Source organism: Geotrypetes seraphini, chromosome 2 (genome assembly GCF_902459505.1).
Source record: "Geotrypetes seraphini chromosome 2, aGeoSer1.1, whole genome shotgun sequence".
NCBI classification, from domain to species: Eukaryota; Metazoa; Chordata; class Amphibia; order Gymnophiona; family Dermophiidae; genus Geotrypetes; species Geotrypetes seraphini.
Window position 1 is genome coordinate 348,968,920 of NC_047085.1, and position 22,309 is coordinate 348,991,228.

Sequence of the window (22,309 nt, forward strand, 5' to 3'; positions counted from 1 at the left end):
ATGCTGATTTTGTGTATACTTTTCTTAATTGTTAAAGGCTCAAGTTATGTTTTGTTTAGAAATTTATAGCCAGTGAAGTATAAAAATATACCATACCAACAACTGACAAGAATCTTGTCTTTGGATAGAAAAAGCCTGCTCGAAGAAGGTATGAATCGTATGGAATGTACTCTGATGATGATGCTAACAGTGATGCATCTAGCGCCTGCTCAGAGCGCTCGTACAGCTCACGGAACGGCAGTATCCCAACTTATATGCGGCAGACAGAAGACGTGGCAGAGGTGCTCAATCGCTGTGCCAGTTCCAACTGGTCAGAAAGGAAAGAAGGTCTTTTAGGCCTACAGAACCTCCTGAAAAACCAGAGAACGTTAAGGTTTGTACGGTGTGGGTTTCTTTTTAGAACTGGTGTAAAATGATTGCAAACTTAACCCACTGAATTGCTCTTTCAGGCATCTTTTATAACAATAGGGTTACCACTCCATGTTAAATTAAAGGGTAGGGAGAAGGAAATACATATCACACCATAAGTTTATGAAAGAGTGCATTAACGTGATAAGGAGACACTTTATATACTAACAGAATCTGGGTGTAGAAATGAGATTTATGTTAATGCTTGAGTGCCTGATGTTAACCGCTTAGATAATTTTGATAGGTGATATATAAGTACCTAAAATAAATATTCACTTTTCTCAGCAGATACATAACATAAGACGTACAGAGCACAATTACTGCTTGGCAGCTCCTTAACAGCAGGAGGTGTTGGGATAAAAGATGGTTTTCCTGGCTTAGAAGAGAAATAATGAAGTGCTGTTGCCAAAGTTTCTTTTAATTATACATACAACATAGGGAGCACAATATTTAGAAGCAGTTATAAGTTTGCTGCCGTGTCAAACATGTAATTGCTTTAAAAAAATTTGGAATATTCTTCATATTGTATTATAGATATTTTCAGCTATAGGTTTAATGTTATATGTAGAGTGGGGAGGACAAGGCCATACATCAATATAAATTATACTTATAGGATGGGATGTCTGAAAATTGACCTGGCAGTAAATAACATTTTGTTGGGATTAAGAGCAGTATCAATGGTAAATAATAGGAATACTGAAACTCTGGTAAATTTCTTTCTTTTACAGTACATAACACAGAATGCTGTGTTTCAGCCAGCTGACTGATTAGGGTTGTTTTTTTTGTCATTTTAACAGTCGTGTTGAACTGAAGAGACTTTGTGAAATTTTCACAAGGATGTTTGCTGATCCACACAGTAAGGTATGTCAGTGTCATTCAACACTTCTAAGAACTGTTTTAGAAAAAAAAATTGTCTGTACATGTTTCTTCTAACCCATTGTGAATGAAACAAAAATTTTCAAGCTCATAGTTAATGAAGGCATTGCTTTGATATAGCACATAGAGAATGACACGGGGAAAAGTTTTTCCCTCATCTGCACAAGCCTCAAACACTTTAAAATTATAAATGTTCAAGGCTCGTGCAGTTAAGGCAGAGCTTACAGGAATGTGGGAGGAACAGGAACAGTGACAAAACTCATGGGGACGGGGCAAGGAAATTGAGTTCCTGTGGGGACGGAAAAATTTGTCCCCGTGTCATTCTCTAAGCACACATTAACAGCTGTGTTCACTAATGCTCATTAGAAATGCATTTGTTAGACAAGCCTTCAATTTCAGGGCAAAAGGTACTGCTTATGATGTGGCAGCAATTGAATACTACTGCTAATCTCTTGCAGCAACAAGTATGTGGACTTGTATTTACTGATTTCAAGTTAAAAGAAGGGAATAATCAAATAACCCAGAGAGATGAAAACTGGTCATGTTTCTATGATTGCCAGACTTTATAAATGACTTAAATTTTTTTGTTCAGATGTCTGCAAAGAATCCTGGTGAAATATTCAGTGTACATATGACCTGCTTAAGGTCCACAGCTGCAGAAATGGCCATCCCCTGCTATATGAAATGTTTATATAGAGTTGAAGAGTTTAACAAATATAGCAGCACTTGAAAAGTGTAGCACTTAGCAGGTATTTTTTGGCATGTTCTTAAAGCATATATAGTAGTGAATTACTAGATGCTTTTTCATACTCAGTACTGATTAGGTTTTGAGGTCACACCTGTAATTTTTTTTTTAAATACATAGACTATGATAGGACCTATTTGTGATATACATCTTTATAATGTTTCTCCATATGTAAATTTAAAATATAGGAAAACCTTTGATAAAATTGCATCTTTAAAAAACAAACAAACCCAAAAAGTGCACAGAAAGGGAGGTATTGGTGATCATTAGTGGCTATGGACAATATTTCCTAGAGCTCCACCATCCTATTAAGGGATCTATATCTCCAATTAGTTAATTATCTTACATTTTCCTTGTTCTGCACTGTGGTTCAGTTCAAAATACTTTGATGGTACCCTGAAAGAAGGACAACTCATAGACTTACAAACAACCATTTGGGCCTGTGCAAAACACAATGTAGACTAATTATATAAACTATGATACTATCTCACCTAATTTACTGCAACATCATTTATGTGGGGCTATAAAGAAATTATTTTTTCTATAAGATTTGCAGCCCTTTTTATTTAAGAGTCACGCTGTTGTTCTTAGTTATATTGCCTTCCGATTGAGGCCAATGATGTATTTAGAAAATGCTCTTTGGTGTTCCTTATTTTATATGGCCAGGCTCCAGGCTATATTCTCTACCCATTTCTGTATTTAGAATAAAAACAATTTTTACTGAGAAGTTGCAACTTAACAAAGAAAGTAACCAACCTGAATGCCAGCAAAAAAAAAAAAATTATCTATGCCCATAAACTGAATCCTACCACCCTTCCCAGCTGCCCTCTCCAAACGTCATTATACAAACTATGGTGGAAAATAAATGAGGCATAGAATAGAATGATAAGTAAGGCTACATGCAGTTAGTACTCCCCAATTTAATGCATTATGAATCATTTTGCAAAATGTTAAAAATGTTTTGTTTCAAAAATTTGTTATACTATACATTAACTAAGGAATTCTATAAATATGTTGTCTAGTACTTTGCACTATTTCCATGCCCATTTTTCATCATGGAAAAATACTATAACACAAGCGAGGCACCGAAATGGCAAATTGGCACAGAACTACACTTATGTGCCCTGCTTATAGAATTATTGCTCCTTCCACCTGAAACACTGTAATAGCAACTGCTGATACACCTTTCTGATGGATCTTCAGAATGCCAACGAAGTAGTTTAACTTCTGCTAGCTGGAGTCATCATTGATCCGTGTAGTGAAGTGAACCAAATTGACCCCTATTTTTCTTCTCTACTTGCTTTAAACTTTTTCTTAATTTTCATAAATTTTCTGTACCCATGTGTTACTTTTTACTTTATTCTGAATCTTCTTGTACTTATTTTGCAATCAAGCTATAGTATTAGATTTTTGCTTAGCTTATTTTTGCAACTGCACCACAGCAGAAAGGTGTATCAGCAGTTGCTATTATAGTGTTTCAGGTGGAAGGAGCACTATAATAGTACTTATGGTTTAGATTTCAAATTTTTTTTTTTAAATAAGGGTTTATACTGTTTATAGCAGTGGTTCCCAAACCTGTCCTGGGGGACCCCCAGCCAGTCAGGTTTTCAAGATATCCCTAATGAATATGCATGAGAGAGATTTGCATACCTGTCACTTCCATTATATGCAAATCTCTCTCATGCATATTTATTAGGGATATCTTGAAAAACTGACTGGCTGGGGGATCCCCCAGGACAGGTTTGGGAACCACTGGTTTATAGAATAGCACCTGTTACAACACAGATCTGAAAAGGAGGGTGCAATGATGGGAGGGGCATGAGTGGGTCAGGGACATTCCTTTAAAATGAGCACAGTGTTATAGATTTGGGGGGGATTTACACTTGATTCAGTTGGTATAAATGCTCACACACAAAGTTGTGCACAGATTCTGTTGCTATGCACTATTCTTTGAAGGTCACCCATTCGGAAAGTGCTGTTTATAGGAGATCGTTTAATGCCAATTTATTTTCAATGCCAGAATCTGAATCTAGCCGTAAGTACTTTAATCTAGTCTCTTTTTAAATATTGTTATGATCCTGGGTATTCCATGGCCTTTCCTTTTGTTAGTTGCACTGTGCAGGTATGTGCAGGTTACAAGTGCCCAATGTAATGTAAAAAATTCAGATTAGAAGTCAGAAGTATTGCAGAGCAAGCTCCTTGGTGCAACAGAACAGTGGGTGAGTGTATTGGAAGCTATTAAGGGCCTGAGACTGGATATGCAGAAGGGAGCTACGGGTGGTGAAGGCTGGGATAGCTGAGCTGAATGAAAAATTGGAATGACTGATCCCGTGGGTGGAAGAGTTGAAGTAGAGAGCATATCACATTGAGGATTGGGAGTTGGAAGCCACAGGATCTTTTCTCAATTGTGATAGCAAGTAGGAGCACTAAAGGCTAAAGAATTGGTCCTTGAGGACCATTCCTGGATCTCCAGTGTAAGAACTGTGAGTATCCCCCAAAAGTGTGAATTAATTAATTTCTTGAACTGAGTTGTTAAACCCAGGAAGAGGGATCCTATGGCAAAGCTCATTGGGCCACAGAATGCTTGGTTGGATGAGAGGCAAAAAGTGCCAATTCTAGTTTTAACCAAAGTATACAAATTTACTGTTAAAGAATGGATTCTGCAGGGAAAATAGGGGCTAGGTCAGCTGGACAATAAAGGACCTCAAATGGCGATTTTCCAAGACTACAGCTGAGAGATCCAGAATATGGTTTCTGCAGGAGTAAAGAAGTTGCTGAGCACTAAGGACTTACAGTTTGTATTGTCTTTTTACACTGAGCGTAAATATAGCAGGAAAATGGAAAGATTTTATTACTTCAAAAGGTAGTTTTGTGAAAGTGCTGCCACTGATTGCTGCACATTTTGTATTGCATTACACAACTAATTTGAGATATGCTGTAGATTTCTTTAACTGTCAGGGCTTAAGGCTCCCTACCTGTTATAAGAATGGTGCATCCAGTTGCTAGATGGGCCTCAAAAGTGAAAGGGTCCAGGCCAACACGTGGCTTTGCTCCTAGGTCTCATATAGAATCTGTGGGCTCCTCAGGAGCCTAAGGTGGTGTGAAGAAAGGTGGGCCTTAGGAAAACCAACAGGACCAGGGGCCAGGAAAATAAATCAGATGATGCTAGATAGAATGAAGGTTGCATGCTAGAGCTACAACTGGGTTCATTGGTTTGAAGATGAGTGGTCTAATGCAGTGTTTCTCAACCTTTTCAAGCAAAGTACCCCCTAAGCCTAACAAATACCAACCGAGTACCCCCGTCCAAACTCCGCCCCTGACTCCACCCCACAACAATAGTACTAATCGTAATGCAATTTCTTCCATCCATTTTTCATATACACACAATATAATCTTATTAATACATAATGGTAACCACAAAATTATAAAAACACAAAGCACACTGTATGCAGAGAAAATGTTAATTATTTATATTCGTGGGGGGGGTTTCAAAGAGGTCAAGGCAGATGACTTTAAAATATGCAATGTCACCTCAGTAACTATAGAAAAATAGACAAATATAGTGCAAAATATAGACAGCAGATATAAATTCTGAAAACTGACACATTTTGATCACAAAATTGAAAATATAATCATTTTTCCCACCTTTGTTGTCTGGTGATTTAATGAGTCTCTGGTTGTACTTCCTTTCTCCAAATTCTTATTTAAATGTGTATTTGTGTAGAATTTTATTCTATTCAATTTTAAATATTGAAATACGTACAATTAAAACTCCTCAAAGTTGAGCGCCAAACTTCTGATACTACTAATGGAACAGCTGTGTCAGGGTGCGACCATGAAATTGCTTCCTGCTAATGTATTTGATCTGCATACGGATGTGTGCTTGTATGAAATGTTGAAATCTTAACGTTCTAATATTTCAAGCACTTATCTCTCCATATTCAACAATTTTTTCCCACCACAGTCGCTCCGTATACCACGGCCTCACACTGCTGCTAAAGACAAATCTGCTCAGCCCAAGCAGCCGATGGCCAGCCAGCGTTTTGCTGAAACTGCATCAGGGCATCCAAGGCAGTTCTGAAAAATATAGAAAGCAGAAATGCAAGTAGGGTAATATCAGAGTTTGGCTCTCAACTTTGAGGCATTTAGATTGTATTTCAACATTTAAAATTGAATAGAATAAAATTCTACACAAATATACATTTAAATAAGAATTTTGAAGATTGGATGGAGGAGGAGGTTTTTAATGATGATAAGGGTAGCTCTGTTTGAAAGCATGAGTGCATGCTAAATTGCAGCAGCGGGCGCAAGTCTGAGACTTTTTCCTCCTCCTTTAGAAAATCCTCACATATCTATAATGATTGATGAATTTTTAAGTGTTCACTCCAGTACTAAGTTGTGAGCCAATGAAGGTTTAAATTACATCTTACATAGGAAGAAATATATTGATTTTTTTATCAAAGGTGGTTGAGATTTGAATCTTTAAGTTTGTCCCCATACACCTTATGACGAAGACCTCACACCATTTTAGTAGCCTTCCTCTGGACCGACTCCATCCTTTTTATAGCTTTTTGAAGGTGAGGTCTCCAGAATTGTACACAATATTCTAAATGAGGTCTCAATAAAGTCTTATATAGAGACACCAATACCTCTTTTTCCTTCTGGCTATATCTCTCCCTATGCACCCTAGCATCCTTCTAGCTTTCACCTTTTCAACCTTTTTGGTCACCTTAAGATCATCACATACAATCACACCCAAGCCCCACTCTTCTGTCGTGTACATAAGTTCTTCACCCTCTAAACCAGGGGTGTCCAACCTGTGGCCCAGTGAAGTATTTTGTGCGGCCCCGGTCGAGAGTGATGCAGTGTTTTCCTCTGCTGCCCCTGGGTGTTTACCGTCTTGTTGGCTCCTTCCTCTGTCTTGCTGCAGCATTTGCACGGCCCCAGAAACCTTTTTTTCGGCCAATGCAGCCCCAGCGAAGCCAAAAAGTTGGACACCCCTGCATAAACTATACCGTTCCCTCGGTTTTTTGCAGCCTCGATATTTTGCAGCCTTGCATTTCTTAGCATTAAATCTTAGCTGCCAAATTTCAGACCATTCTCCAAGCTTTGCCAGGTCGATTTTCATGTTATTTACACCTTCCTGGGTATCTATTCTATTGCAAATTTTGTTATTGTCCGCAAAAAGTCAAATCTTACCTAACAGCCCTTCAGCAATACCGCTTATAAAAATGTTAAAAAGAACAGAACCTTGAGGCACATCACTGGTAGCATCCCTTTCCTCAGATCTCCATTGTCCACTACCCTCTGTTGCCTTCCACTCAACCAGTTCTTGACCCAGTCCATCCAAAGGGCACTCAGTTTATTTATTAGATGCCTGTGTGGAACACTGTCAAAAGCTTTGCTAAACTTTAAATACATCACATCTAGCGCAATCCCTCTATCCAATTCTCTGGTTACCCAGTCAAAGACCTACCTCTAGTGAATCTAGAGAATGACACGGGCAAAAAATCTGTCCCCGTCACCGGCCCACCATCCTCTGCACCGCCCCGTCACCGCCGTTCCCTTCACCGCCCCGTCACCGTCATCCCTTTCACCGCCCCATCACTGCCACTGCCATCCCATTCACCGCCCCGTCACCGTCCCCGCTGCATCCATATAAGCCTTAGTACTGTAATATTTAGCTTATTCCTTTCTTATAAATCAAAGTTCCTGCTGCTGAACTAGAGAAAGAGATGTTCAGCTGGCAGGGCTTTGTTTATAAATTTTTATCAACACAACTAATATACTATTTTATCCTAAAGCAAAAAATAAATAAATAAATATAATTTTTTTTTCTACCTTTGTTGTCTGGTTTCTGCTTTCCACATCTTCTCATTGAATTCCTTCCATCCACTGTGTGTCTTCTCTCTGCGTCTTCCATTTGCTGTTACTGTGCCTCTCCCTTAACCCCCCCCCCCCCCCAATTGGTCTAGCACCCATCTTCTTCCCTCCGCTCCCGCATAGTCTGGCATCTGTCTTCTTCCCACTCTGTCTTCCACATTTCCCTTGGGGGTCTGTTCCTCTCCATCCTCCTTCAATGTCTGTTCTATTCCTTTCCACCACCACCCTTCCCTCCCTCCTTTACCATCTGTTCCTTTCTACTACCCTTCAGCTCCTCTCGCGTGGCCTATCTACCTTCCTTCCTCTTATTTTCATGGCACGTTACAATGTAATTTGTGCAAGCCACTGGAGCCTGCAAGCTCGGTCCCTGTCCCATCCCCACAAACCATCTCGCTTCTGTGCTCCTATTTTCTCCATTTCTAATATCTCCCCTATGTATCTGTCATTGCCCCCCCTGTGTCCATATACCATCCCCATGGCATGTCCCCTTTATGTCTCTGTCCCTATGCCCCATGCACATAATTTCCCCTCTTTCTGTTACCTTCCTGTGTCCAGATTTCCCCTATCTTCCTCTTCCATACCAGTGTGTCTCTTCTTTTCAACCCCATCTAGCTTTTTTCCCTCTTTCTTCCCCCCCCCCCCTGTTTCTAGCATCTGGCTCACCTGCCAGTCCTTCCCTTTCTTTCCTGCTGTGGGTTTTTCTTTCCGACTTCATCCCCTTGGCCCAGAATCCTTTTCCCTTTCACTCCCTCCTTCCAATTTGAGCCGGGAACACTAGCGATCGCACGGTCCCCGCAGCCACTACCTGCCTGCCCAATCGATCCTAGTGTTTAGCCAGCTCTCTCCCTTCTCCTCACCTTAGTTTATAGGTTTTCTTTTTCGGCGACCTGCACGCTTTCCCAAAGAGCCGCGCACGCGCGGCTGCTCAGTGTTCAATCTTCTGCTCTGCTGCAACTTCCTGTTTCCGGTTGCGTCAGAGCAGAAGTTCAAAACTGAGCAGCAGCGGGTGCGCGGCTCTCTGATAGCGTGCGGGTCGCCGAAAAAGAAAATCTACAAACTAAGGTGAGGATAAGGGAGAGAGCTGGCTAAACACTAGAATCGATTGGGCAGGCGGGTGTGAGCTGCGGGGACCGCGCGATCCTTCATGCCTCACTGCGGGGACAAGACCATTCACCGCCCCGCAGGCGGTGAATGGCCTTGTCCCCGTAGCCGCAGCGACTGCTAGTTTTCTTCCCCGTTTTCGGCGGGTGACCCGCGGCTAAAATGCGGTGGCCGCGGGTAAACCGCCACCGTGTCATTCTCTAAGTGAATCCATGTTGCCTTCAGTCCTGTAATCCACCGGATTCCATAAACTTCACTACTCTCTGTTTTAAAAGCATTTCTATTCATTTGCTTAGTACAGAAGTCAGACTTACCGGCCTGTAATTCTCTACTTCTTTCTTCCAATTTTGTGGAGAGGGACCACATCCGCTCTTCTCCAGTCCTGGAGTACCACTTCCAACTCTTGAGAAGCATTGAAAAGGTCAATCAGCGGAGCTACCAGAACTTCTTTCAGTACCCTTGAATGTACACCATTCGGCTCCATCGCCTTATCTACCTTTAATTTAACTAGCTCCTTACGAGTACAACCCTTTGAAAATCGATCAGGATCTACTACTCCTCCATCCCTATTCGTATTTGTCTTCTGCAGTCCTGCTCCCGGTACTTCAGTCGTAAACACAGAACAGAAATATTTGTTAAGCAATTTAGCCTTTTCTTTATCAGCTTCTACATATTTCTCCCCTTCACCTTTGAGTTTCTCAATGTGACTTTTGCGCTTCTTCCTATCACTGATATATCAAAAAAAAAAAAAAAGTCTTGTCTCCCTGTTTTACCATGTCAGCTATTTTTTCTTCCATTTGCATCTTTGCTTTCCTGTAGTATATTTTGCTAAGCCTGTTAGCATAAGCTGAAAAGCAGTAGTTCTTAGTTATAAACTTGATCTCAGTCTGTATGCATTTGTGTTTTTTGGTAGGTGATTGATTTCCTATAGATTTATGTATTTGTTAAGTGATCTGTTTACTACAATGTCTTAATGCATGTTGGTAACATAATTCAATGTGACCAATAAGGTAGGAAAATTTAGGGCAACACAATGAAAAATACCAGTGAGCTGCATCATATGCAAGTACATTCATAGCAGTTTGTATTAAAATTGTTTAAAATGGGTCATAGTAAGCCTTACAATCCATTCTAACCATCATAATTTTTTAAAGGTGTAGGTAGCCTTCACGAAATCATGGGCAGATTAACATGTTTGTCCATGATTTCAGGACACCTACCCAGATAGCAAAAACAGCCTTACCCTCTTGACCTCCCTGTGAATTGAAACACCTATTGACCCAGATCTTCCCCTTTACCCAGTAGAAACTCTCAGAAACCCTGTGGACAGGGGTAATTTACTGTTGCTCCTGCACAGAGAGACAATCAAGAAAACCTGACAGGTCATGGACCTGATGGGCCACCACGGGTGTGGACTGCTGGTCGCGATGGACCTCTGGTCTGACCCAGCGGAGGCAACTTCTTATGTTCTGCCAAGTTGCTAACACCAAAGAGGATACCAATTTCCATTTTTTGCACCTAGTGTTAGCTTTAAAAGATGGGTTTACGGACAGTGGGTTGATATGAAACTATGCCTTTGAGTCCAGTAACTTATTCTCAGCCTGTGGTTGCTAGGTTTTCATTCTGAGGGTAAGAAACACCATGTGCAGCCTGATTGCTGAGCTTCCAAGGCTTATGCTTGAAAGTGGTAGAGCAGCTCTTAGGGACTTTCTAAATGTGGAAATGCTGCCATCCTTCAGTCTGTGGATTCTAAGGAATTGGGAGACACAAATGATATCAGGGAATAGGGAGATTCTGGGGCTCAGGAAAGGGGAGTAGCAAAATGACCTGTGCTTGTGAGGAAAGGAGACAAAACATGTGTTTGTTTAAAAATAAAACCTTATATTCCACTTATACCTAAGCTGATTACAAAAAAAAGCATAATCATAAGATGAAAACACCAACAAACAGTATAAAACATTAGGACATCAGATGAATCTCCTAAGGTAGGATGAGGGAGTGGTGATCCTAGCTTTCAGAGGGAGGGACACAGATTAGGGAGGGGTAAGAAAGAACATAAAGGGGAGAGGAATTAGGGGGCAGAGGAATTTAGGACTGGGGAATGGAGCATATTTGAATGATATTAAGCACTTTTATCAAATAAAAACTAAACTATGCATTGGAGTAAGAAGTAAGAGGAAAATAGGCAAAATGATGAAAGGAAAAAGAAATTGGGAAGGGTTTGAGGAAGGCATAGGGTTCATCTGGGAGAAGAGTTTATGGTTTGTATAGGGGCTTGGTTTGTATATGGTTTGTAGAAGAGGGGCTCTTAAGGACTGGCTGAGAGGGGGAGAATGTGCATGATACTGTTGAACCAGGATTGATGGAAGGAATAGCATGAATGTGATGTAGATGGGTTGGGGGAAGAAGGTAGTAAATTTTCATGGTGGAGGAGGAAGACAGACTTATGGGACTTGAAGTGCTTTCCTAGTTCATTTTTTCACAAGTCCTCCCTGTGTGTGTACCACCCCCTGTGTTGTACATTTAAATACAACCTGGCCTGTTGTGTTCACAACCTACCATGCTTTGTTTTGGGTTTTTTGTAGGGGGGGTTGTTTGGGTTTTTTGTATGTGTTTTGTTTTTTGTGGGTTTTTTTTTACAGTGATGGTAATGTGTGTTGAGTTTAACACTCTACAAATAATTTAGATAAGTTAGCTCCTATGAATCCACCAGGGCTGTCAAACTCCTCTCCTCAAGAGCCACAGTTTGGTTCAGTTTTTAGGATATCCTTTATGAATATGAAGGAGATAAAGTAGATATGAATGGTTACTACCTCCACTGTGTACAAAATCTGTCAGATGTTTTTTAGGGATATCCTAAAAACTCAACTGTTTTACAATAGTTTTTGGTTTGGAACTTGACATCTTTGCACTTCTCTGTATGACAATATTGATTTTATATTATCTGAGAGTTTTTTTGGTGATGCTACTTTGATCCATGTTTTCTAAATACAGTCATTTATAGAAACCAATCCATTTGCATCAATTGTTTGTAAGAAGAAATGCCCTGGTTTTGTTTTTAAAATGTACTGTTTGAAAATGAGTTTTGCAACTGATTTCAGACAAACTCTCTTTTGGGTACAAATTTTTCTAAAACATGTTTTTATTTATTTTTAGTGCTTTCATTTCCTACAGGAATGTGACACTGGAGGCAACTAATTTATGTGTTTTTATCTTTTTTTATCTTTTTTTTATTTTTGCATGCTGTCCCTTGTATTGGAACTCTCTGTAGAGAGTAAGTTGGTTAAGTATTTGTTGAAAACTAACCATATTGCATGACTGTGAAATTAACCCTTTGTTGTCTGTTTTTCTTCTCCCCATTCCGCTGCCTCTAAGCACATAAAACAGTGTCAGATTGGGTGGGTTAGGGGGAGGGAGGGTTGCCATGTGAAAAGCAGGCTATAATAATTTTAAAACCAGTGTGTTAAATATATTGTTTAAAACAAAACTAATTATCTGACTGCCGTGTTCTTATTTCATGGTGATTGGAGCAACAGACTTGCAATACTTTAAATTTATTTTGTTACCAATTATGGGGTCTTTTTTACTAAAGGGTGTTAAGCCCTTAACAAACGGTTAGCCTACTTTAACAGGATACTGTATTTGTGTATGCTAAACCATACATTACTGATTTTTTAAAATACATTTTGGAAGGGGATCGCCCTAAGTGGAGAGAGGGTTGTCCTGCATTATCCATATAGTGTTATGATTCTGCTTGCTAACTAGATAATGCAGAATTAGCACCCTCTAAATAGGAATCACTCCCATGTTAATTCTTTGCAGGTACCACATGCTGATTGGAACATTAGTGCAAGACCTGCAATTAACACAACAGAAAAAGTCCTAAAATATGCCAAATTCAATCTAAGCTTAGCGCATAGGAAAGTTCCTTATATGGTAGGTAGGATGCATTGGGCTAGGTGTGGTGCTGACATTTTCAAGTTGGCACCATAGGAAGCAATGATGAGTGGGCATCGCTCCTGCTTCTACTTTCAAGAGATGGGGGTATTGGGGGGAAGGGAGTTTACCTCTAGGTCATCAGGAAATAACTTCAGACTTGGGAAGAGGCTGGGTTGTGGGTTACACTTGACCATCAGGGCTTTTTTTTTTAAGTTGGGGAGGTCAAGAGGCCACCAGACCACAAGAGAATTTTGTCAGAGTTTAGCTGAGGGGATTGAGGATCACTGCTCCACCAGGGCTTTATTGGTTTTTTTTGGGGGGGAAGGGGGTTCATTAGACCAGTGATTCCCAACCCTGTCCTGGAGGAACACCAGGCCAATCGGGTTTTCAGGCTAGCCCTAATGAATATGCATGAGAGAGATTTGCATATGATGGAAATGATAGGCATGCAAATTTGCTTCATGCATATTCATTAGGGCTAGCCTGAAAACCCAATTGGCCTGGTGTTCCTCCAGGACAGGGTTGGGAACCACTGCATTAAACTACCAGGGATGTGGAGGCAGAACTAGGTGTCTCGGTTGCTGCTGTATGCCTTTTTTTTTTTTTTTAATTCTCGTCAACTTATCTGTCAGTGCCTGACATGAAAGTTAGCACAGTTAATTAGTGCCATGATTTTAGCATGGTATCAATTTGAATGTGCATTACTCTGAGCATGCCACAGCAATTTTTCTGCACTAGGTTCTCTGTAGATTTCATTCTACCATAAACCTTTGAGCATTGACTCCCTCAGTCTAGGGCCTCTAGGCCAACACCTTTCAGCCTTGGTGTGCAGTTGTGCACAAACTGCTTATTGGTAGAGCTAATAAAGTAGGTATTTCAGTTTAAAGAAAGAATTCCAGATAACATCTTTCCAGTGCAATAAGTGAGACATTCTTGACAGTAGAGTTATTTCCTTATAGCTGCGTGTTGTTGCAGAAGGAATCCACTCCAGATTTTTCACTCTGCCTCTGTTTTACTTCACTGAGTTCTTTAGCTCTACCTTCAATTCTTTCCTTTTGCACATGTGCCTACAGGAGTGTTTGTTTTCTCTCTCCATTTTATTATTTTTAATTTAATGTAATTTTTTCCCCTTTTGGGGTAATTTAGTGCTTGGAGCGAATTTGAAGCTCTGGCTGCTTGAGAATTCACAAACTTAGGTCTCTAGTTGACAGTCTGATCTCACTGGGGAGATAGCTCTAGCTTAGGCCCATGAAGAAGCCACACTCCTAGTTGTATGCGCCTTGACAGAAACAAGAGACTGTTTTCCAGAAAGAATGTAGGCTGACAAAATGGCCCTGTGAATCCCTCTGGATATCATGGCTTTGGAAGTGGGAGCGCCCGAGTTAACTGAATGAATCAGCACAAACAAATGGTTAGAGAGGCTAAACTCTTAAATGACCTCTAGATAACACAGAAGAACTCTGCGCACATCCAGTTGCTTCAGCAGTTGACCATGCATCCTGGAATCAGTAGGCTGAAAGTCAGTCAAATGCACTTCTTGAGTAACATGGAAAGCTGAAACCACCTTCGGAGGGAAGGAATCGTCTGAAGGGAAACCACAGTCTGAAATCTAGAGGAATGGTCTTCTGCAAAACAGAGCCTATAGGTCTGACCCACATCACACCAAAGTAATGGCAACCAAATAAACATACTTGAGCGTCAATCCAAGAGGAAAGCATCTCGAAGGGCTCAAAAGAAGCCTTGGCAAGGCTAAGCAGCAACAGACTAAGGTCCCAGGAAGGGAAAAGTAGCTTAACCAGTGGGCTGACATGAAGAGCCCCTTCAGAAATCTAGTGATATCAGGATGCAACACCAACAAGGATTGATACTTCCTGGATCAAGAACAAGAGAGCGGGCCACCTGGACCCGAAAAGAAGCTGAAGAAAGGTGAGAAACAGCTATATCAGAGCTGATTAAGGGCCCACTTTGGTCCTGGGTGCACTAAAGTTGGAAGGCCTTCCACACCTCAGTGTAAGCTGAAACCGTAGATGACTTCATGGACTTTAGAAGAGTATTAATAACCATAGCAGAATATCCTTTGTGCTCTAAGGCTGCACGCTCAAGATCCATGCCGTAAGAACAAAGTGACCCAGATCTTCCATGGTGACTGGACTCAGCGGGAGGCGGTCTGGATAGGCACTTAAGCTGAAGGCTGCAACTCCTGCACAGACTTAACAGATCTACGAACAATGGCCTGCAAGGCCAATCTGGAGCCACCAGAATGAAGCGATCTGTCAAATGATCCGAGCAAACATCGGCCAAGGAGATGAGACATACAGGAGAATCTCCTGAGGTCACAACTGCACCAGAGTGTCGAGCCTCTCGCTTCCAGGCTCAGATCTTAGACGTAAAGAAGCAATCTGCTTTCTTGTTTCTTGCCATGGTCATGAGGTCGAAGCGGGCACAACCCCAGCACAGCACCATTGCTGTGAACACCGCTGTGGACAAGGCCCATTCGCTCAGATCCAGAATCTGTCGCTGAAGAAGTCTGCTGGAACATTGTCTATTCCTTCCATATACACTGCCATCAGCGCTAGGAGGTGACATTCCACCTAAAGAAAAAGAAGGCGGGCTTCCTGAGCCAGAGGAGAGTTTTTGGTTCCTCCCTGGCAATTGAAGTAAGCTACTGCTGTTGCATTGTCAGAGAAGACCCTGACTGTTTGGCTCACCAGAATATTCTGCAATCTCATCAGAGCTAGCCGAATGGCTCTAAGCTCCAACTGGTTGATTTTTCATTTTCGCTGAGAGGGCATCCGACTCCCCTAAACAGGAGAATGATTGCAATGAGCTCCCCAGCCTCGAAGGCTTGCATTTGTCATCACAGTGATCCAGGATGCAATGTGTAGCAGTACGCCCCTGCGGAGCAATTGTTGGAGAAGTCACTAGACCATGCTTGTCCAGGCTTCCAGAGTCCAAGGCAGATGGGCCTGCAAGGCATCCCTTTTAGGAACCTGAGAGAGCAAAGCATGCTGAAGAGGATGCATGTGCGCCTTTGCCCAAGGAACTACATCCAGTATGGCAACCAGGGATCCCAGAATTTGAAGCTAATCCCATGCTGAAGGAGCTGGCTGCTATAGAAGGGAAGAAATCTAGGCGTAAAGCTTCTACCTGCAGGCTTCTGGTAGATAGATGCGGCCCGCTGCCATGTCTAAAAGGATTCCCAGGTATTCCAGGGACTGTGTGGACATCAGATGGCTCTTCCTGAAGTTGACAATCCAGCTAAGGTCCTCCAGCATCTGGAGCACCTGCTCCACTGTGTGCGGCCCCTCGGTCAGTGAGGAAGCTCTGATCAGCCAGTCATCCAAGCAAGGGTGAACCTAGAGATTCATCTTTTGTAGTTAAGCCGCCACTACCACAATCATCTTGGTGAAGGTCCAGGGCGCTGTTGTTAACACAAAGGGTAGGGCTGAGAACAGGTAGTGCTGATCCAAAACATGAAAATGCATAAATTTATGGTGGGCTAGAAAAATGAGAATGTGCAAGTATGTCTCTGTGAGATCCAGAGAAGCAAGAAACTCTCCCAGGTCCACTGTTGCAATGACCAAACACACGGTCTCCATTCGGAAGTAGGGAATCTTGAGAGCCGCATTCATGTGCTGAAGATCCAGAATAGGCCTCCAATCTTCTGAGCTTTTCTTTGGCACGATAAAGTATATGGAATATCTGCCTGAGCCTGAGAGGTCGGGCGGTATTGGCTCTAAAGCTTGAATATCCAGCAAGCACTGAATGGTGGCCTAAAACCTGGTCTGGGCGACCTGAAGGAGAGTCCACAAACCAATTTGATTTTGTTTGTCAGCTCTCTCCTGAGCTGCTTGATATGCAGCATTGAATTACAATTTGAGATTCTGGATATATTTGAGATGATTTCCTGAAGAGTGTCCATCTGCTGTGACCCCAAAACATACATCCACAGGTAGTCTAGCTTCTTGGCCAAACATGAGATAATAAGGGGCACGATGGACCACTGGTCTGACCCAGCAGCGGCAAATCTTATGTTCTTACCCCGTGACACGATTTGTAAGCATGTACCAATCTTCTTAAATGTTGACTCCACTGTTTTTTCTGCTTTGGGTCTAAGGTACCCAGCTTGTTTAACAAAGGTTTATTGAATCTCTCTGGTTGTGGATCTCCTGGTGTGTAGTAAGGTGTGATATGTGACTTTTGATGCCACAAACTTTACATATTTCTCTGATTAACCGACTTTCAAAATCTCTACCTTGGTCAGAGTGGATTCTGTTGGGACATACGTAGTGTACAAAATATTTCTCCTATAACACTTTTGCAACAATATCTTCTCATTGATTTTTAGTAGGGTAGGCTTTTAGTGACCACTAAAATAGTACCAATGTTTCAGCTATCATTTTCTAGACACAGAAAATCGATGTACACTAGGTCTAGTAGTCCATTGCTACTAATGTGCATTAGAGGTGCAGCTCGAGGAGGCAATGTCTTTCTCATAATATACTTCCCACATGTCTTAACATACTGTTCAATGTCAGCATACAATCTGGGCCAGAAGAACCTGGCCTTGATTAGCTCAGTGGTTTGATCCACACCTATATGGCCTGTCGTCTCATGTAAACTACTTAGACAGAACCACAAAATTTCTGTGGCAGCACCAACTGGTTTTTGGGGACATCTTGTTTTGGGGCAACTGTGTTTTGGAGGCATCTTGATTGGTTCGATTTACAAATCATCTTATATAACCAGACAGTCCCATTCACGAAGTAGAAGAGTGATTTGACATTATAGACTTAATAGGTTTGTGGTACTTCTTTGCGTTCGACATTGACTCTAAACCTGGATCATTTTTCTGGGCCTTCTGCAGGTCAGATTTACTTAAAAGAAGGTAAACCATCTTCACTTAGGCTGGTGACATTGGTATAAGTCACAGGTAGGATGGTGATAGACACTCCTGGTGAGGTAACTGCTTTACCCTCACTAGTAGTCTGGCATAAGGCTCTGATCCCATCTTTTGGTACTAGCACATAATGGGTCAGAAGAATTACTGTTGTACGTTCTCATTGATAGTGCATCAGTGTTTACTTGTAATATAAATTAGGAAATACAAAGGAATTAAAGTAGTTCTACTCAGCTCACAATGTATTGTAGGGAACCTAGGCAAATCCTGATGCAAGGTGTCAGAAGGAAAAACTACCGAAAATAAAGGAGGCGCACAAACATTTAAAAGCAAAGCAACCCAGTTAAGTCTCCAAACTGTCACAGTATTCTGAGTATTGAATGGCAACTGAAACTTTTCACCACCCCCAAAAAAATTCAGCTCATCTGGATCAGTGAAAAATACCTAGTAACAGAATAGATTACAATACATTTACAAGGAAATAGCATTTAGAATTGATTCCCAAGGATCAAAACTTGTTGTTTTCTATGAAGATGTCTCTTCTTTTGATCCTGTATACTCCTGCACAAGTCAGGAAATATCTATACTTTGAAATGCATAAAGATTTCAGATTTATGACAAAAAAGAGAAAGATATGCAAATCATGATCTACATAAGAACATAAGAATTGCCGCTGCTGGGTCAGACCAGTGGTCCATGCCCAGCAGTCCGCTCACGTGGCGGCTCTCTGGTCAAAGACCAGCGCCCTAATTGAGACTTACCAGCGCACGTTCTTGTTCAGCAGGAACTTGTCTAGGTTGGGCAGACTAGATGGACCATTCGGGTCTTTATCTGCCGTCATCTACTATGTTACTATGTCTAACTTTGTCTTGAATCCCTGGAGGGTGTTTTCCCCTATGACAGATTCTGGAAGAGCGGTCCAGTTTTCTACCACTATGGGTGAAGAAGAACTTCCTTACGTTTGTACGGAATCTATCCCCTTGGAGAGGGTGAACAACCTGTCCTTATCTACTAAGTCTATCCCCTTCAGTACCTTGAATGTTTAAATCGTGTCCCCTCTCAATCTCCTCTGTTTGAGGGAGAAAAGGCCCAGTTTCTCTAATCTTTCGCTGTACGGCAGCTCCACCAGCCCCTTAACCATCTTAGTCGCTCTTCTCTGGACCCTTTCGAGTAGTACCGTGTCCTTCATGTACAGCGACCACTCCTGTGGGAAGACAAAACTAACAAACAGGGTACCCCATTCATGTCTCCAATTTAACATTCCAGAAGTCCTATAGGATCTAGGCTGTCTGCTCATAGTTCACCTTCATTGCTCACACTCCCTCATCTTTCTGAAGGATAGAATAAAATAAGCTTTACTCAGAGGGAGATGGCAATACCTAAAATCCTCAGATTCTTCTGCATACAAAAGTCAAAATCTTAAAAAGATATCTTGATGAGATTGGTAACCAGTGCTTATCTTTCAAAAATGGAGTTGCCTGGTCATATTTCCTGTTCCCAGAGCAATGCTACATTTTGAGCCAACTGCAACTGTGCTCTATCCTCTATCCATAAAACAAAACAGCACTGTGGAGACGATGGTCTTGATAAACAGTTTATTGTGAAACAGTCTTCACAGGTAAAAACGATGTATACACTTGAAAAATCCAAATCATACACAGTATCAATTCTGTGGTGTGGGCCCATATTCACTGAAAGAGTACAATGCAGTAGTCTAAATACTTTATTATAAGTACGTGGTTTAATATCTGTTAAACAGGCCATAGATTCTCTCCAAGCCTTTGCCATTTTGGTGTCCAAAGCTCCCATGAGTAAATCTTTCATGACAAAGACAGGAGGTAGTAAACCAATTCAGGAATAATCAGTGAGACGAGTAATGCCTCCATTAGCAAGACTAGCTTAGATCACACTTGGCACTGTCTGGGGCACACTGACTGGACTTCATAAATCTATTTCTATTTTAACAGCTGTCATCTTGGATATCCAGCAGAATGAAAAAGTCTGGGAAATTTTTAAGCTATGCCAGTAAACACTGATTAACTTGAAGCTGCAGCTAGTTCAGAGTACTTTGAAAATAGGATACTTTTAAATCTTAGAATCCTTAATTCTCCTACTTTTCTGATACTTACTTCTGAACTATTCTAAGAAATATATACAGGAGAATCTGAAGATTCCAGGTATTGCAATTTCTCTCTGAGTGAAGCATATTTTATTCTATCTATACACTGCAAGCAGAATTCATTTTTAAGTGTACTCCATGTGGTTGCTGTTCTCTGAAATGCAGTGTGATGTTAGTCACATTTATGAGTTCAGAGAGGGAAGGAATGCTCATGTCTTACTGTAATTACCATACATATATTAATGTCATTTGAATTGGTAAAAGCAACTTAAAGTAAGTATTACTTCATGAGTAGCAAGTCTTAAATTTGGTTGCTCCAGTCATCATGACTAGAAGCGAATCTTCACTTATTAATACCGCATGGCATAAGCTAATTATCAGAGCTAAACAATGTTAAAAATCTACTTTATTGGAAAGATATATGGAATTCTGAACAGATTGTTTTCCTGCTTGGCTGCTAATCAATTCCTTTGATTTCCTAAAGAGCTTTTCTTTCCAACTTAAGAGTACAGAATGGGTCAAAATTTTCTCCTCTTTTCACTTACCTCCTTCAGGTGTTCAGTATGTTTTTGGAGACCCTAGTGGATTTCATCCAGGTCCATAAAGATGATCTACAGGACTGGCTTTATGTTCTGCTCACACAGCTGCTGAAGAAGATGGGTGCAGATTTGCTTGGATCTGTACAAGCAAAAGTCCAAAAATCCCTAGATATCACAAGGTAAAATTCAGTGATTTCTGTGCACAGTGCAATTACTTGTGTATGTAGAGTATGTAGCACCCCTGGATAGAAATCAAACGGAAAAAATGTTGTTCTCTGGCATATTGTTGTAGTATGTTTTGGGTCTTGTTTTATGGCCTTTTGGCTTCTGATGGGTGAATTTTGAAAATGAACCTCATGGCTTCTGGTGGGTAAATTTTGATTTAAAAAAAAAAATAAAAATCTTATATAGTAGCTATTAGAAAAGATGCTATTCACATTCTGATGAAATGTATTCAGAGCATGCAGTAAGAAAGCACTACAAGACCCACAAGCCAATGGCAGCCTACTGAGATCTTTTGGGCAGCTTGTGCTGCAGTCCGGTTTTTCATCCTCTCCCCACGGGATCCATTGCTTGAGCCACTGGCAGCGTAAGTGAGGTAAACACGCTGTCTTTGACAGCCTGAAAACTTTCTCTCTGCTACTAATTCCTGTCTCCACATAGGCAGCTAGGGGAGAGCAGGGAGCTGAAAGGGGATAAAGTAAAAGTAAAGAAGAGTTTGCTAGAAAGATTATTTTCTGCTTATGATATTTGTGAAGGGGGAGGGTTTATTATAACTTGTAATTTGCTGCTTAAGTTGTACCTAATATAGATGGATGTAATGGTTAGATATGTACTGAAGATACTGTATAGAAACTGTAGTAAATAAAAATAATTGATATTCAAGTTTATTTAAAATTTGATACAAATGCTTATAATATTATTTCAAAGCGAATTACATATATTAAAAATAAGGGACAAATTCTAAAGACAAACACAGAAACAAGAGAAGGGGTAGAACTAAACTAAACTAAACCTTAGGTTTGTATACCGCGCCATCTCTGTAAGCGTAGAGCTCGGCACGGTTTACAGAGTTAGGATAGAAAGGAACTTCAATGAAGGGTTAAAGGAAAAGAGCTAAGAAGATAGAGAGGGACAAGGGTACCAGAGAGCGGGAGGTGTTAGATTTTTGAAAAGAACCAGGTTTTCAGGTGTTTGCGGAAGAGTTGGAGGGAGCTTGAATTTCTGAGTGGGGATGTGAGGTTGTTCCAGAGTTCTGTGGTTCTAAAGGGTAGGGATGTTCCTAGTTTTCCTGCGCAGGATATACCTTTTGTAGAGGGGAATGATAGTTTCAGTTTTGGGGAGGATCTGGTGGAGTTGGGGTTTGAGGAGTTCCAAAAGAGTGGAATAACGGGAGGAAGGATGCCATGTAGGATCTTGAAAGCTAAGCAGGCACATTTAAAGAGGACTCTGGAGGGTACTGGAAGCCAGTGAAGCTTGGACAGGAGTGGAGAGATGTGGTCGAACTTGCCTTTTGCGAAAATAAGCTTAGCCGCGGCATTCTGAATTAGCTGAAGTCTATGGAGGTTTTTCTTAGCTAGGTTTTATATAGATGGAGTTGCAATAATCCAGTCTAGAGAGGATGGTGGATTGAACAAGGACGGCGAAGTGAGAATGATGAAAGCAGGATCTCACTTTCCTCAGCATATGAAGACTAAAGAAGCATTTTTTTACCATGGAGTTGAGGTGGTCATTGAAGGAGAGAGAGGAGTCTATGATGATGCCCAGGACTTTGCTTGAAAACTCAAGCTGAAGAAGAT

General features: G+C 41.1%; 1 protein-coding gene across 16 annotated transcripts in view; it reads left to right on the forward strand.

Annotated features, from left to right (window-relative positions):
* CLASP2 (cytoplasmic linker associated protein 2) overlaps positions 1–22,309 on the forward strand; it is a 650,335-nt gene that overhangs the window by 448,876 nt on the left and 179,150 nt on the right. For 11 of the 16 annotated variants that reach the window (XM_033930348.1, XM_033930349.1, XM_033930354.1 and 8 more), the window contains 4 exons: positions 129–373; positions 1,206–1,269; positions 12,285–12,287; positions 20,526–20,689. In XM_033930348.1, coding sequence (XP_033786239.1) covers positions 129–373; positions 1,206–1,269; positions 12,285–12,287; positions 20,526–20,689 — 476 coding nt within the window. The remainder of the gene's footprint in view (positions 1–128; positions 374–1,205; positions 1,270–12,284; positions 12,288–20,525; positions 20,690–22,309) is intronic. The other 5 variants (XM_033930352.1, XM_033930356.1, XM_033930351.1 and 2 more) reach the window with 1 other exon arrangement.